Raw genomic sequence first — 14,489 nt, 5'->3', positions numbered from 1 at the left:
TCTTTGTTTCTTATCAGCCTACAATATTTCCAATAGTCAGTAAATTACTTGCTTTTGTTCTTCTCATGACTCTTCTGTTGATGACATTTCCTGGAGATTGATCTCCCTGTCTTTATCGCAATCCATGTAGTTTTCCGCCACTTTTTCCATCCTGGCCCCAACTGTAGGGGAGAGTGAAGGAGCAGCTGGGTAGGAATGTGACAGCTTCACAAGGTCCACCCATCACAGCAGGTGAAACATGAAATATGTCCAGTAAAAACACAGCACAACCACTGTGAACTGATCATTTCTTTTGGCAGGCCATGTCCAAAGGCAGATTGTAAGTGCTGTGCTGGACACATCTCCCCTGTGAAAGGCCTTGAAAAGACAGAAACAGCCACACATCCCCTTTTTCACTGCTGCTGCTCTTGCACTTCATGCTGTAACCTGAAAGCCACTGATGATTACACAAAAAAGCCCTGGAAGGTCCATCTCATTCCCTACATCCAGTGCAGCATCCATCCCTTCCAACCTCACATGCCACAAGACTCAGCAGGCAAAATCCACCACCTTGCAGATGTCACCACACAAAACACAAAATAGCCACAGGTAACACTGCTGCAGATCCATTCTTCCATTTCCCCATGAAACTCCTGAGAATGTGACAGCCAGCACAGAATCCTTGTCTGTCCTGTGCACCAGCCCCACTCAGCTGGCACTGCAGGGGACAGGGTGTCCACCAGCACAGCCACCCTGCACAGCCCATGGGGACAGATGCAGGATGTGCCCAGCCTGGAGAAGCTGACACATGAGAGGTGCCAGAACTCAATGAGAATGGCTGCCCAGTGCTGGCACAGTATGGAAAACTGCTTTGGGTCACATTCTGTCGGGGCACCAGGGTAGCTATAGATCCAATGGTGTCAGGAACCCATGTCTTAAGAGAGGAACCCACTTGTCACGGCAAAAAGTCTAAATATGGAACACACTGGACAAATTCAAACCAGCTTTATTATTATTATTATTATTACATCAGCCTCAGAACATTGTGAGATGTTAACAGCATGCTGGCCTAATGGGAAATGCTACAGAAGATGGGATAAAACAGAATGACATAAAATCATCTCAGTTTAGATTTCAGCCAATCACACAAAAACAAGACATATTGACAAGCTTTCCATCCAGCCTTATAAAACATACATAATGGTAGTTAAAACAAAGACTATTTCATAAGAAACAAAGAACAGAACTCTATTCACAGTAACCTTCTAAAGATATACATTAAATATACTTGTTGCCATCCTAAAGCTAAATCTACAAAGTCGTATTGTTATTTGTCACATCTACTGCTTGGGAAACTTTTCTGCTTGCTTGGGAAACTTTTCTGCTGTAACAGAACTTCGGGCCACATCCTGAGGCCTAAATACTCTTTTTTAACCATTTCCTAAAAACCCTCTGACTTTATGGATTCCCACATTTCCCCCTCTCTGTTTGACCTAGAATCTTTCATTTTCTTGGCGCTTACTACTTGCGTTTCATAGCTCTACTGCAAAATTTTGCTTATTATCTGTTGGAGACGTATTTGCACTAAAGCACTGCTATATTACGGCACAGCAACTTAATGCTGTGATGGCCCCATCCTTGAAAGAGATATGAATCACGTTTGGTAATAGTCACAAGTCATTGTTCAAAAAACTCTGGTCGATTCTAAGATCTTAATTCAAAACCTTCGTTCATGTCTATACCTTCATCTACTGCTTTAGTGAGATTTCGAACACTCTCTGTGCTTCTACCTCCTAAATCTCCTGCTTGTATGACAAAAACTTCTCGGACTGTTTTGTTCATCATTCGCCGAACACAACAAAGTACACAAGGTACTACTATACATATCAGTACTAGAACACCTAGTACATAAAGACCTATCTTGCAAAGTTGCTTTAGCCAAGGTACAAAACTCCATTTTTGAAACAAATCATCCAACTAAGAACCTCCATATTCTTTAATTTGGGCTGTCAGATCCTTCAATTTTTGAATGCTTTTGTGAATGGATTCAGAATGGTCAGACAAATTCATACAACACAATCTTTCAAATTCTTCACAACCATGCCCTTGTGCCAGTAAAAGAAAATCAATGGCTGCTCTGTTTTGAAGAGTAGCATGTCCAATACTATCAACATCGGTCAACATATCACTGATTGCAGAGGATGTGGCATTAGCTTGTTTGCTCAGCTAACATCCAACTCTATCTAATTGTCTCAATGCCACAGCTGAAGCCAATTGGGTTAAAAATATACCTGCTGAAACCCTTCTGGCAGCATTCCAAGGCATAAAATCACTCTGACAGTTCTCATCATAATGAGGAACAGCTCTCGTTCTCCTTTGTTTCTTCTTCATCACTGCTTTGGCAGTGGGGGCAATTATGGTGAGCATACCAATGCTACAAGGACCACCTTCAAGGTGAGCTGGAATGCCTTGTCAAGCCCTGTCTCCGCAAATGAACCAATACCCTTTCGGCAATTGCCGTGGATATTGATCTGTCCCGGAAACACATCCCAACTGTTTGAAACATTACACCAAAAACTCAAATTTTTATATGCAAAATAATGAGGAGTAACACTAAACTTTGGGGGATCACCTTTTCTCCAGGCACGAGTCATAAAGGTAAAACAAAAAATCTATGGTCAAAGAACCAAGGATTTCCAATTCTTGAGGTTCAGATGCTGCCCTGAGAAGTTTTTTGGACCAAATGTTCCAATTGAAAGAGGGATTGTTTCTATTGTCAATTCCACCTGGCCTATCATTGGATTGTTTTTTGACCAAAGGCAACTCTTTCACTGGCACACCAACCAAACAGGTTGAAAAAGGCTTTTCTGGTTCCGAATTAGACAGACATATAGTATCCGATCCGGCAGCCTTGGCTAAGGTCACCTAAACATTCATTTTCGGTTGATCTACAGGCAAATCTGCACGACAAAAAACAATTAAAATCAAGCAAAACAAGTATACCATTTGAATTTGCTCTATCTCTTTCATGAACTAAGTCTTGGCAGAATTCTTTCTACACAAAAGCACTAACCTAAACCTTTGCCAAAAATGAACTCTGTTAAACAAACATTCAGCATTCAATTAGCATACTCATAAATAACATTGACACAAAATCAGAGTTCATGGGTTCTACCGATGCACAAAGAACGTCAGGCACAAGAGGCGTCAGGCAAGACCCGGGATCCTTCGATTCGGTTCACGTCTGAGTACTTGCTTCCTCCGTTCTGGGCTCGACTGCAGGTTCTGAAGTGCAATATGGTTGGACGTTTTTGGCAGGAACCCACTTTATTCCAGCACCTGTGGAGACAGAAGCGTACCCTTTGCCCCACGTTACTAATTGAAACGGACCTTCCATCTGTCCAGAGTCAGGGTTTCTAATTAGAACAGAAGGATGATCTTTCAGATTTGCTTGTGTGTTATTTGAAAAGCGCCTAAAAATTGCTGGATCTGGCTCCGGACTTGAACTGTTTAGAAAATTAAAAACATACAGAGCCTTGTTCAGTCTCATTTGTGGGGTGATCTCATTTGTGGGGTGATTCAGGCCACATTCTGAGGCCTAAATACTCTTTTTTAAACACTTCCTAAAAACCCTCTGACTTTATGGATTCCCACAACATTACAAGTCTTTATGGTGGCCAATCAATGCAATTAGGAGCATGTGATATGAATATTCATGTAACATCCTGATGGCTGTTCTATCCCACAGAAAACATGGCTGTCATCATTTGGAAGAGAGAAAATGCTGGGGGTTCATTTCCTGTAGCCATTGAGCTCTTGCTTGGGCTTTCATTTCTCCTGCTTCCACCACAGCATCAGATGAGATCTGCTTGGTTGCTGTGGTCCAGATGTGCAAGGCCAAATGGGACAGGTCCTTTACTACCCCAAAGGTCACAGGCATTCCATGCCCCACAGAGGTTAACACAACTTGCCTGGGTAAAACCTCACAGCTTTCAGGGTCTAAATTCATTTGGAAGCTTTAGGGCACTGCAGTGTGGGGAAAACTCAGCATGGTGCCATCTTTGAAAGCCTTCACTTTCCTAAAGCAGATGAGATGGGAATCCTGGAACAGTCACTTGTCCCAGCTATTACTCTTTTACATTGTATGCCTCAAATGAAACGTGTAAAAAAATCCTACTTTCCTTCTTCTGTCTCCCTACACTTGACCCACTCTATGTCTCTTCACTTACTCTTAGGGCAATGTTGGAGAGTTTTGTTCAGACATGGCTTGAAGGAAAAAGGGCCATGATCATATAGAGCTGGTTAAGCAGTAAGAAGCCACTGTAAGTAGTAAGTTCTCAGCCTTTTTCCTTACGAGAAGAACAATAAAACTGTGTCCTTGGTTAAATGATGAGAAAAACACGGCGGAAAACATGGAGTCCTTGAGGCTGGTCAAAAACAATCAACAGCCGGATGAGGAAAACAAGTATTAGCCTCAACAAGAAACCACAGGTATTAGCAACAAAGGAGGGGTTGGGATGTAATCTGTAACCAATGATGAGCTCGGTTTTTGCAATATGTATGAGCTCAATTAACACTACTATAAAAGTATGTAAGTTGGATCAATAAATCTGAGACCGATGATCATCGATGACATGTGCAAGTCTCCCTTCACTTTCCTCAGGGCAATGCCACTGGAAAAACCAACATGGATTTCAATGCCTGTGAAGCATCAAAATTAGCTCCACTTCTCCAGAATCTGGACTCAATGTAGCAGCACCCAGACTCCCAGACTGAAAAGGACAATGAGTCCCCTGACCTACTGAGCACAGCCAGGGCTCTGCATGATCATCATAGGCAAAATAGGAACAGAAGAACCCAAATCCTGAAGCCTGACACTGATCAAACAGGGATCAGTATTAAAATCACAACACTCTCCACCACAGAAAAACATCTCCGCTCTTTGTGCCACCCAGCACATCCCCCCAAACCAACATTCAAATAGTCAAGAGTGGCCCCGGGTAAGGGGATACCCAGCACATTTACATCCCTGCACCTGCCCTGTGCCCACAGCAGCGGCACCAAAATCCCCCCCAGCAGCAGCGGCAGCAGCAGCTCTATAAAGCTCCTCTTGCCATCCCTGACACTCCACCAAGAGCAGCCACTGACCTGCCTCAGGCTCTGCTGCCACAGCCCCCCTTGGCCAGCACAGCTCTGCTCCCCAGCTCGCACCATGGAAGCTTGTCAACCCACACAGCAAGCCAGTGTCACTGCATACGGGGCCACAACAATGGCCATCATCACCCTGGAGGCATTTGCAGCCATGTGGATAAATGCTTTCATCGTTTGTGTGCTTTGCATTGCCTGGGTAAAAAAGAAAACCCTGAACTCTAATGAGAAGATCTTGCTGCTGCTGGGATGCTCCAGGATTTGCGTTTTATGCTTCTCATGGGTATACCAGTTCATTTCCGTAATGTATCCGAACATCCTTCATGTTCAAACCATACTTCAACTACTTTCATCTTTTGCAGCAGCTTTTAATTATTCCAACGTGTGGGTCTCAGCCTGTCTTTGTGGTTTCTACTGCATAAAAATTGCCAATTTCAGGAACAGCTTCTTCATCTATCTGAAAGTAAAGGTTGACAGGATGGTGCCCTGGCTCTTGTTGGGGTCAGAGATTGTAGCCTTGGCTATGGGCATTGTTGTGTATGACCTCCATGAAACTCTGCAGAGGAACAACATCACTGCCACCTGCCACGGAAATTTTTGGGAAGTAACTATCAGAAAGGATAAACATCTTTTGTTTTCCTGTTTTCTTTCTGGCCTTGTGTTTGCTCTCCCATTCCTGGCAGTCATCTTTTCTGCTGTTTTCCTTCTCTTTTCTCTCTGGAGACACAAGCGCACGATGCAGACAAGCTCCATGAAGGACCTCAGCATGGACGCCCACATCAGAGCCATGAAATCTGTCCTCTCCTTCTTAGTGATGTACAGCATCAACTTTGTATGTTTGGTCTTGACAATAATTTATGCCATGAAGAAAGAAAATATCATCACACTCCTTATTTACATATATCTGTTTGCTTTTCCAAGTATTCATTCCCTTATTCTGATTTTCAGTAATCCCAAGCTGGAAAAAGCAATGCTGAAAATCCTCTCCTATGTGAAGTGTGAGTTTTTCACGAAATAGGAACTGTGATAAAGCTAGAGCCCATGCAAAATGTTTATTTTCACTGCAGTAAACAAGTAATTTTATTTCTGATACAGCTGTCCAGGCAGCGTAGATGATACTGATCACTCTTCAACATCCAAGTTAAGAAAACTTCATTTGTATCTTTTGAGCTTAATTATTTAAAGCTAAATATATTAGTATCATATTGCATTATTATCGTATTTAGATTTAGGTAAACTTTGAGACATACTTTTATTATTAACAAAGTATTTTATCCCTGATGGTAGGAATAAGGCCTTGGCCCCCGTGTGGTGAAGGGATTAATGTGGGCATGAGAGTCTGCTGGTGGGGTGATGGATCATCAGGCAGAGCCCCTTTACCTCTGCCTGGGCCCAGTGGAAGAGGGAGTGATGCTCATTGAGTGTTCAGCCCCTGCCCAAGACTCACAGCCTTTGCAATCACAACCCTGGCTATCCCTCATCGCAACAGCAGCTGGCTGCCCACCCCCATTCACCATGGCAGCAAGGAGGTATTTTGACTGCAGCCGCACCTGCATTTCTCACAAAAGGATCGATTTGGCATTTCAAATCCTGCCTGGCAGAGGATGGGAATATGACCCCACTGTGCAGACAGGACAACAGGATTGCTTTGCTCTCCTCCCCAAAGCAGCGAACACCTCTCGGTTATGATTTGCTCTACCAACTGTGTCAGATTGTACCCTGGTGAAATTCTGTTCATCGGCCTGCCTGGTGGTGAAGTCGAGCTTAATGAATTCCCATTGCTCTTCCTTTATTGCTTCTTTTTTCCTAAATATATTTAGAGTTACTCCAATGAGTGTATTTAATAGTGGCAATTCCTTATTTGTATTTCTACATTAAAATGCATGAGTTATGATTCTTTGACTTTGAAAGTTCTTATTGAACATGACAAGACTTACATGTTGAATTTGGCAGAATCAGAAATTCAACTGAGATGCACCCATGCCTTTTGATCAGTGAGGACCAGCAAGGGCTTTATTTTCTGCCAAATTTCTACACTCTAAATGGAACAGAAAAATGTGCAAGACGGGAACACAAACTGGATGTAGAAACTGGAATAAGATTACTGCAAACCTGCCACAAAAGTTTTGGTATTCAAAGAATGAAATGGCTGCAATGAAGACGTTTCTCTCTAGTTTGGTTTACCTTTCCTTCTGCTGTGGCCCTGTGCTGTGGCACATATTATGGGCTGTATGAGTGCCTGGCAGTGGCTGATAGCTCAGTGTGAGAACACTGAGCCCTGACACTCCCCAGAGGTGGTCACTGAGGCACAAAGAGCGAGGCAGGAACGGCCCCGGGCAGCTCAGGGGCTGCAGACCCCCCTTCCCACTCCAGCCCTGCGTGTCCTCTGTGCCCCACTGCTTGCAAGGACAGGATTGCCTGCTCTGTGGGACTGCTCTCCTGGCCTGCTCTCACCTGGAGATGAGATTGGCTTTTCCCAGTGCACTCTGGCTCCCTTACAGCCCCAGGAAGATGGGGTTTGTGCAAGGTGCAGCGTGGAATGAAGCCACAGCTTCATCTCACAGTGACCCACAGGCAGATGTACAGGGTGCCTGGGCCAGGAGCTGCAGCTGGGGGCCTGTGGGGTCTCAACCAGGTGAGGTCAAGGCTGTCCCATGCTGGGAAAAGGCAATTCCAGGCACTCCAATGGTCCCAAAACCGGACTTCGCTCATCTCATCAGTGACCACCGTGGCTCCTCTGGGTAAAGAGAAGTCCTGAAGGACTGCAGCCCATGGGGGGCAGCCATGCTGGAGCAGGAGGAGAATAAATGAGACAACGTTTTATGAACTGACAACAACATTCCCTGTCCTCCTGTGCTCGTGAGAAGAGGAGGTGCTAGAGAAGCTCTGAATGAGTTCAACCAAGCCTGAGATTATTGAGGGGTGAAGATCAATAATTCTAGTTTTGTGCATGTTTTATATGATCCTACTCTGTTTTCAATAGACAATAGATTAAACTAAATTTCCCTGTCTCAATTCTTTTTCTCTGTAAGAATAATTGGGAAGTGATTCCCCTGCTTTGTCTTGACTCATGAGCAGTTCCAGCTTATTTGCCAGCCCTGTCGTATTCCAGAGTGAGAGTCAAGGAGTGACTGAGTGGGGCTCTGAGAGCTGCCCGAGGACACCTCCCCATGAGAGTGAAATGTGAAATAGTTCCAGTGGGGAGGAACACATTCAGTGCAGACAGCTCAGGGAGCAGCTGCAATGGGAGGGACCTGCAGGCTGTGGGGAAGGGCTGGGAGTCCCAAGCATGGTGCCAGGCCTTGCACAGCAAAGGGCACAGGGACCTGTGGCACCCGCCTGCTGACTGGACACTCAGGACACCCCAGTCATCATGTGCACAGACAGGAAGGACACAAAATCCCAGGGATCCAATTGTTTGGCTTACCTCCTCAGAGGCACCCAGCTTGAGCTGCTTCTGTGCTACTGTGCCATGACTAAAGTGCTTGAAAGATCCAGAGGCCTGAGACTCCACTATGGGAAAGGCAGTGCCAAGCTGGAGAGGAAACCTGGTCTGGCTGTGAGCATGGTGTGTGCAGGGAGTGAAGTGGGGCAGCTGCCCACGGTGAAGGGGCTTTGGTGCCTGCAGTGACAGTCTCTGGTGCTGGGGCGTGACTGCCAGAGGCTTCCTGGGTGGTGAGACAGGAAAGTTCCCTTCACACCAGCATGAACAGAGCAGAACCTGAACTGGTCATTTCTTTTACCAGCTCACGCTCAGAGGGTCGTTTTACCTCACACCCAGTGCCAGGTGTGCATTGCTCATCTCACCTGCCAAAAGCTTCCTCCCTGCGTCTGAACTGAGAGATGCGAACATTTAGACCAAAGCAACCTCTCAACCACTGATTCTAGCAGGCTGCCTCACCAATCTACCCAACTCTCCTTAAACAGCAACTGCCCAGAAACAAGTAAACAAATAATTAAAGCCACTTGATACCGTGTCACTCTGCCTTCTGGGGCTAAGAATGATTAGGATTTGAATTTATATTTCCATAACAAGTTCATGACACCTGCTCTGAGGAGATTTCATTTTGTTTTCCAGGATTGGCATCCTGAAACACCTGGAGCCTTCTGCTCATTGGAGTCCAGTTATGGATGGATCATGTCCCAGCAGGGAGGACTGAGGAATATTGTGAGAAACATTCCTGAAGAACAGGGCCAAGGAAGGGAGAGGATAGGTGTCATGGTTTGAGCCTGGCACAGAGCCAGTGCCCCCATGAAAATTCCCTCACCCTGGTGTCTGCTGTGAGATGTGACCAGGAATAAGCAAAACAGGCTCCAGCTTAAACATAAAGAACACTTTATTACCTAAACTACAGGAAAATAGGGAAAAACTATAAGGAAAAGAAAAAAAAAAATTGAAAACCTTACAAAAAACCACTTTCCTCCTCCCCACTACCTGACTTTCCCAATCCGATACATTCTCCCAAATCACCAACTGCCCAGTCTGGCACCACACTTTAGTATACTCAAACTTCAGTTCATGAAGAGGAGAGGAGTCCTTCTTGTTCCATAGGCTTCCCCTGGAAACACACTGAAACCTCATGTGCTTCCATGTCACTCGGCACCGCCCGGAAAAAAGTCCTTTTGCCGCTTGTGACATCTTCCTTCCATGCCCAGTGCTCTCACCACCGTGCATGGACCAGAGCTGCTTTTAGGGTTGTCTTTCAAGGATGCCTTGTCTCACTCCAAAAAGGCACAGTCTCTGCTTTGGGACATCTGTCCCCCCCATATTTTTCCAACCCCCTGGGGCCGGGGGGTCCTCACGATGAACCCTCCTGGTTCTGAGCCACTGCTTCCCCCTAAGTGCAGTCTCTGTGTCACAGGAAAAAACTGAGTCCATGGCCACAAGAAAAGTCCAGCCAAAAGGCCACTCCAAATCATCTCTCCCCATTCAATCATCTCCACGTTCTTCGGGCCAGGTCCTTGTCTCATCTCATCTCTTATCTCCCTTCTTATTCAGCTTCGAGGAGGATTAGCATTTTCGCAAGGCCCCAATCATGAAAGAAAGGGGTTAAAACTTTCAGTCTCTGTCTGTCCCGGAGCTGCGGCACTCCCACACACGCTGCTGCTCCGGCCAGGCACTCTTCCCCCCCCTTCTCCTCCTGGGCCGGCTGCTATCACATTCGGTGTCGCCAGCTCTCCTCCTCGGGGGGGAAATGTCTGCCCGATGTCTCTTGGGGCTCCTCCACCCTTCCATCCTTGAGGGCCTTCTCACCCCCATCTCTGTCCAGGCCCCGGGCCTACCGCATGGCTGCCCCTCCCCCGCCCAGCAGCAGCGGCTGGACAGGGGAGGGAGATCCGACCTCTTCTCCTCGACGTCCCAAGAGAGCCTCCCAGGGCCAGAGCCCTGCTTTTTAACCCCTGTGTATTCTCGGAGGTGTGTCCAAACCCCACTGGCTACACCAGGTGTGAGTATCAAACTCCGAACATCAATTGGTTTGACCACAGCATCCCAGAATTCCCACTTCTTCCTGGTCAAACCACCACAATAGGTTTCTCCATGTGCTGGAGAAAGAATTCCCCTGCAGGCTGTGAAAAGCACCATGGTGAGGCAAGTGTGCCCAGCAGCCTATGGAGGTCTATGGTGGAAAGAAGAGGTGCCTGCAGCCCCAGGAGAACCCCACAGCACGGTCGGTGTTCTGGGTGTATCCTGAGGGATGGCAGCCCCTGTAAAGGCCACGTTGGAATCAGCTCATGCTGAAGGACTGCAGCCCAATGGAGGGACCTTTGCTAGAGAGCAGGGGAAGAGTGCAAGGACAGAGAGGAGGAGACAACTTGGTATGAACTGACTGCAACCCCCATTCCCCATCCCTGATGTAGGGGAAAGATGTAGAGAACCTGGGAAAGAGACGTCAGACTGCTCTGAGGAAGAAGGGGAGGGTGGAAGGTAGCAGGTTCAAATTTTCTCTTTGTTTCTTATCAGCCTACAATATTTCCAATAGTCTATAAATAACTTGATTTTGTTCTCCTCAAGACTCTTCTGTTGATGACATTCCCTGGTGATTGACCTCCCTGTCCCCATCTCAATCCATGAGTATTTCCATCTTATTTTCCACACCGGCTCCAACTGTAGGTGAGAGTGTAGGAGCAGCTGGGTGGGAATGTGACAGCTGCACAAGGTCCGCCCATCACAGCAGGTAAAACATGAAATATGTCCAGTAAGAACACAGCAAAACCACTGTGAACTGATCATTTCTGTCACCAGCAGCTCAGGGCCAACGGTGTCTAATAGCATCTGTGCTGGACACATCTCCCCTGTGAAAGGCCTTGAAAAAACAGAAACAGCCACACATCCCCTTTTTCACTGCTGCTGCTCTTGCACTTCAAGCTTTAACCTGAAAGCCACAGTTGATTATACCAAAAAAGCCCTGGAAGGTCCATCTAATTCCCTACATCCAGTGCAACATCCATCCCTCCCAACCTCACATGCCTTGAGACTCAGCAGGCAAAATCCAGCACCTTGCACATGGTACCACAAAAAACACCACACAAAGTCCCAGAAAACAACACTGCAGATCCATTCTTCCATTCCCATGAAACCTCTGAGAATGTGACAGCCAGCACAGAATCCCTGTCTGTCCTGTGCACCAGTCCCACTAGGCTGGCACTGCAGGGGACAGGGTGTCCATCAGCACAGCCACCCTGCACAGCCCATGGGCATAGATGCACAATGTGCCCAGCCTAGAGAAACTGACACATGAGAAGTGTATGAACTCAATGGGAATGGCTGCCCAGTGCTGGCACAGAATGCAAAACTGCTCTGGGTCACATTCCAAGTCTTTTATGGTGGCCAATCAATGCAATTAGGAGCATGTGATATGAATATTCATGTAACATCCTGCTGGCTGTTCTATCCCACAGAAAACATGGCTGTCATCATTTGGAAGAGAGAAAATGCTCAGGGTTCATTTCCTGTAGCCATAGAGCTCTTGCTTGGGGTTTATTTTTCCTGCCTCCACCACAGCATCAGACTAGATCCCCTTTGGTTGCTGTGGTCCAGATGTGCAAGGCCAAATGGGACAGGTCCTGTACTACCCCAAAGGGCACGGGCAGTCCATGCCCCACAGAGCTTAACACAACTTGCCTGGGTAAAACCTCACAGCTTTCAGGGTCTAAATTCATTTGGAAGCTTTAGAGTACTGCAGTGTGGGGGAAACTCAGCATGGTGCCATCTTTGAAATCTTTCACTTTCCCAAGCAGATGTGATTTGAATCCTGGAACAGACACTTGTCCCAGCTATTAGTCTTTTACATCATATGGTCAAAATCAAACTTGTAAGGAGTACCAGCTTTATTTTCTCGGCTCCCATCACCTGCCTCAATATGTGCCCTGTCACATATCTTTAAGGCAATGAGATTGGAAAAACCAACATGGATTTCAATGCCTGTGAAGCATCAAAATGAACTCCACTTCTCGAGCATCTGGACTCAATGTAGAAGCACCCAGACTCTCAGACTGAACAGGACACTGAGTCCCCTGATCTGCTGAGCACAGCCAGGGCTATGCATGATGATCATAGGCAAAATAGGGACAGAAGAACCCAGATCCTGAAGCCTGACACTGATCAAACAGGGATCAGTATCAAAATCAAAACACTCTCCACCACAGAAAAACATCTCTGCTGTTTGTGACACCCAGCACAGCCCCCTGAAACCAACATTCAAATAGTCAAGAGTGGCCCCGGGTAAGGGGATACCCAGCACATTTACATCCCTGCACCTGCCCTGTGCCCACAGCAGCGGCACCAAAATCCCCCCAGCAGCAGCAGCAGCAGCTCTATAAATCTCCTCTTGCCATCCCTGACACTCCACCAAGAGCAGCCACTGACCTGCCTCAGGCTCTGCTGCCACAGCCCCCTTGGCCAGCACAGCTCTGCTCCCCAGCTCACACCATGGAAGCTTCTCTCCCTCCACAGCAATTCAATGTCACTTCTTATTGGGCTATAATTGTGGCCATCAGCACCCTGGAGGCATTTGTTGGCATGTGGATAAATGCTTTCATCGTTGGTGTGCTTTCCATTGCTTGGATCAAAACGAAAACCCTGAACTCTAACGAGAAGATCTTGCTGCTGCTGGGATGCTCCAGGATTTGCCTTTTATGCTTCTCATACTTATACTACTGCATCGCAAGAATTTATCCTAACTACTTTTATGTTTACCCCATACTTAAACTCTTTGCATTATTTGCAACCTTTTTTAATCATTGCAACTTGTGGGTCTCAGCCTGTCTTTGTTGTTTCTACTGCGTAAAAATTGCCAATTTCAGGAACAGCTTCTTCATCTACCTGAAAGTAAAAGTTGACAGGATGGTGCCCTGGCTCTTGTTGGGGTCAGAGATTTTAGCCTTGGCTATGGGCATCGTTTTCTATGACATCAATGAAATTCTGCAGAGGAACAACATCACTTCCACCAGTCAAGAAAATTTTTGGGAAATGCCTGTCAAAAAGGATAAACATTTTTTCTCATCTTTTTTTCTCATTGGCTTTGGATATGCTGCCTCATTCCTGGCAGTCATCTTTTCTGCTCTTTTCCTTCTCTTTTCCCTCTGGAGACACAAGCGCACGATGCAGACAAGCTCCATGAAAGACCTCAGCACGGAGGCCCACATCAGAGCCATGAAATCTGTCCTCTCCTTCTTAGTGATGTACAGCATCAACTTTGTATGTTTGGTCTTGACAATAATTTATGCCATGAAGAAAGAAAATGTCATGACACTCCTTATATACATATGTTTGTATGCTTTTCCAGGTGTTCATTCTCTTACTGTGATTTTCAGCAATCCCAAGCTGGAAAAGGCACTGCTGAAAATTCTCTCTTGTGTGAAGTGGGAGGTTTTCATCAAGTAGGATCGGTAATTAAAGCTGGAGCCCATTTAAAATGTTGATCTTTTACTGTAGTGAAGAAGTAATTTACTTTCTGATGCAACTCTCCAGGCAGTGTAGATGATACTGATGTTCACTCTTAATCATCAGAGTTGAAGAGTTCATTCTACCCTTTTGAGATAAATTACTGTGAGATACATACATAATATCATTTCTAGGCTTAGTTAAATCTTTGAGATATATATTTTTTATTAAAAAACCCAACTAGCCCTGATTGTAGGAACGATGCTTAAGCCCCTGTGTGTGGTGAAGGGATTAATGTGGGCATGAGAGTCTGCTGGTGAGGTGATGGATCATCAGGCAGAGCCCCTTTACCTCTGCCTGGGCCCAGTGGAAGAGGGAGTGATGCTCATTGAGTGTTCAGCCCCTGCCCAAGACTCACAGCCTTTGCAATCACAACCCTGGCTATCCCTCATCTCCACAGCAGCTGGCTGCCCACCCC

General features: G+C 46.2%; 3 protein-coding genes across 3 annotated transcripts in view; 2 read left to right on the top strand and 1 right to left on the bottom strand.

Annotated features, from left to right (window-relative positions):
• Positions 1 to 991: 991 nt before the first annotated feature.
• ANKRD66 (ankyrin repeat domain 66) overlaps positions 992 to 14,489 on the bottom strand; it is a 61,824-nt gene continuing 48,326 nt past the window's right edge. Inside the window, exon 4 of the mRNA XM_074536538.1 lies at positions 992 to 3,318. Within this exon, the coding sequence (XP_074392639.1) occupies positions 3,171 to 3,318 (148 nt within the window). The 3' untranslated portion in view covers positions 992 to 3,170. The remainder of the gene's footprint in view (positions 3,319 to 14,489) is intronic.
• On the top strand, positions 5,192 to 6,145 carry LOC102071716 (taste receptor type 2 member 7-like). The gene has a single exon (XM_014271263.3). It carries the CDS (start codon positions 5,192 to 5,194, stop codon positions 6,143 to 6,145), a length of 954 nt encoding a protein of 317 aa, XP_014126738.3.
• Positions 13,060 to 14,020, top strand: LOC141728442 (taste receptor type 2 member 7-like). Its single transcript, XM_074536537.1, has one exon. It carries the CDS (start codon positions 13,148 to 13,150, stop codon positions 14,009 to 14,011), a length of 864 nt encoding a protein of 287 aa, XP_074392638.1. The 5' UTR covers positions 13,060 to 13,147; the 3' UTR covers positions 14,012 to 14,020.

This window comes from Zonotrichia albicollis, chromosome 3 (genome assembly GCF_047830755.1).
Source record: "Zonotrichia albicollis isolate bZonAlb1 chromosome 3, bZonAlb1.hap1, whole genome shotgun sequence".
NCBI classification, from domain to species: Eukaryota; Metazoa; Chordata; class Aves; order Passeriformes; family Passerellidae; genus Zonotrichia; species Zonotrichia albicollis.
Note: the sequence above shows the minus strand (reverse complement) of the source record. Positions and strands in the feature narration are given on the sequence as shown.

What these genes read in the sequence shown, in the direction of transcription:
- LOC102071716 (XM_014271263.3), top strand. Translation starts at nt 5,192, where the DNA reads ATGGAAGCTTGTCAACCCACACAGCAAGCCAGTGTCACTGCATACGGG.
- LOC141728442 (XM_074536537.1), top strand. Translation starts at nt 13,148, where the DNA reads ATGTGGATAAATGCTTTCATCGTTGGTGTGCTTTCCATTGCTTGGATC.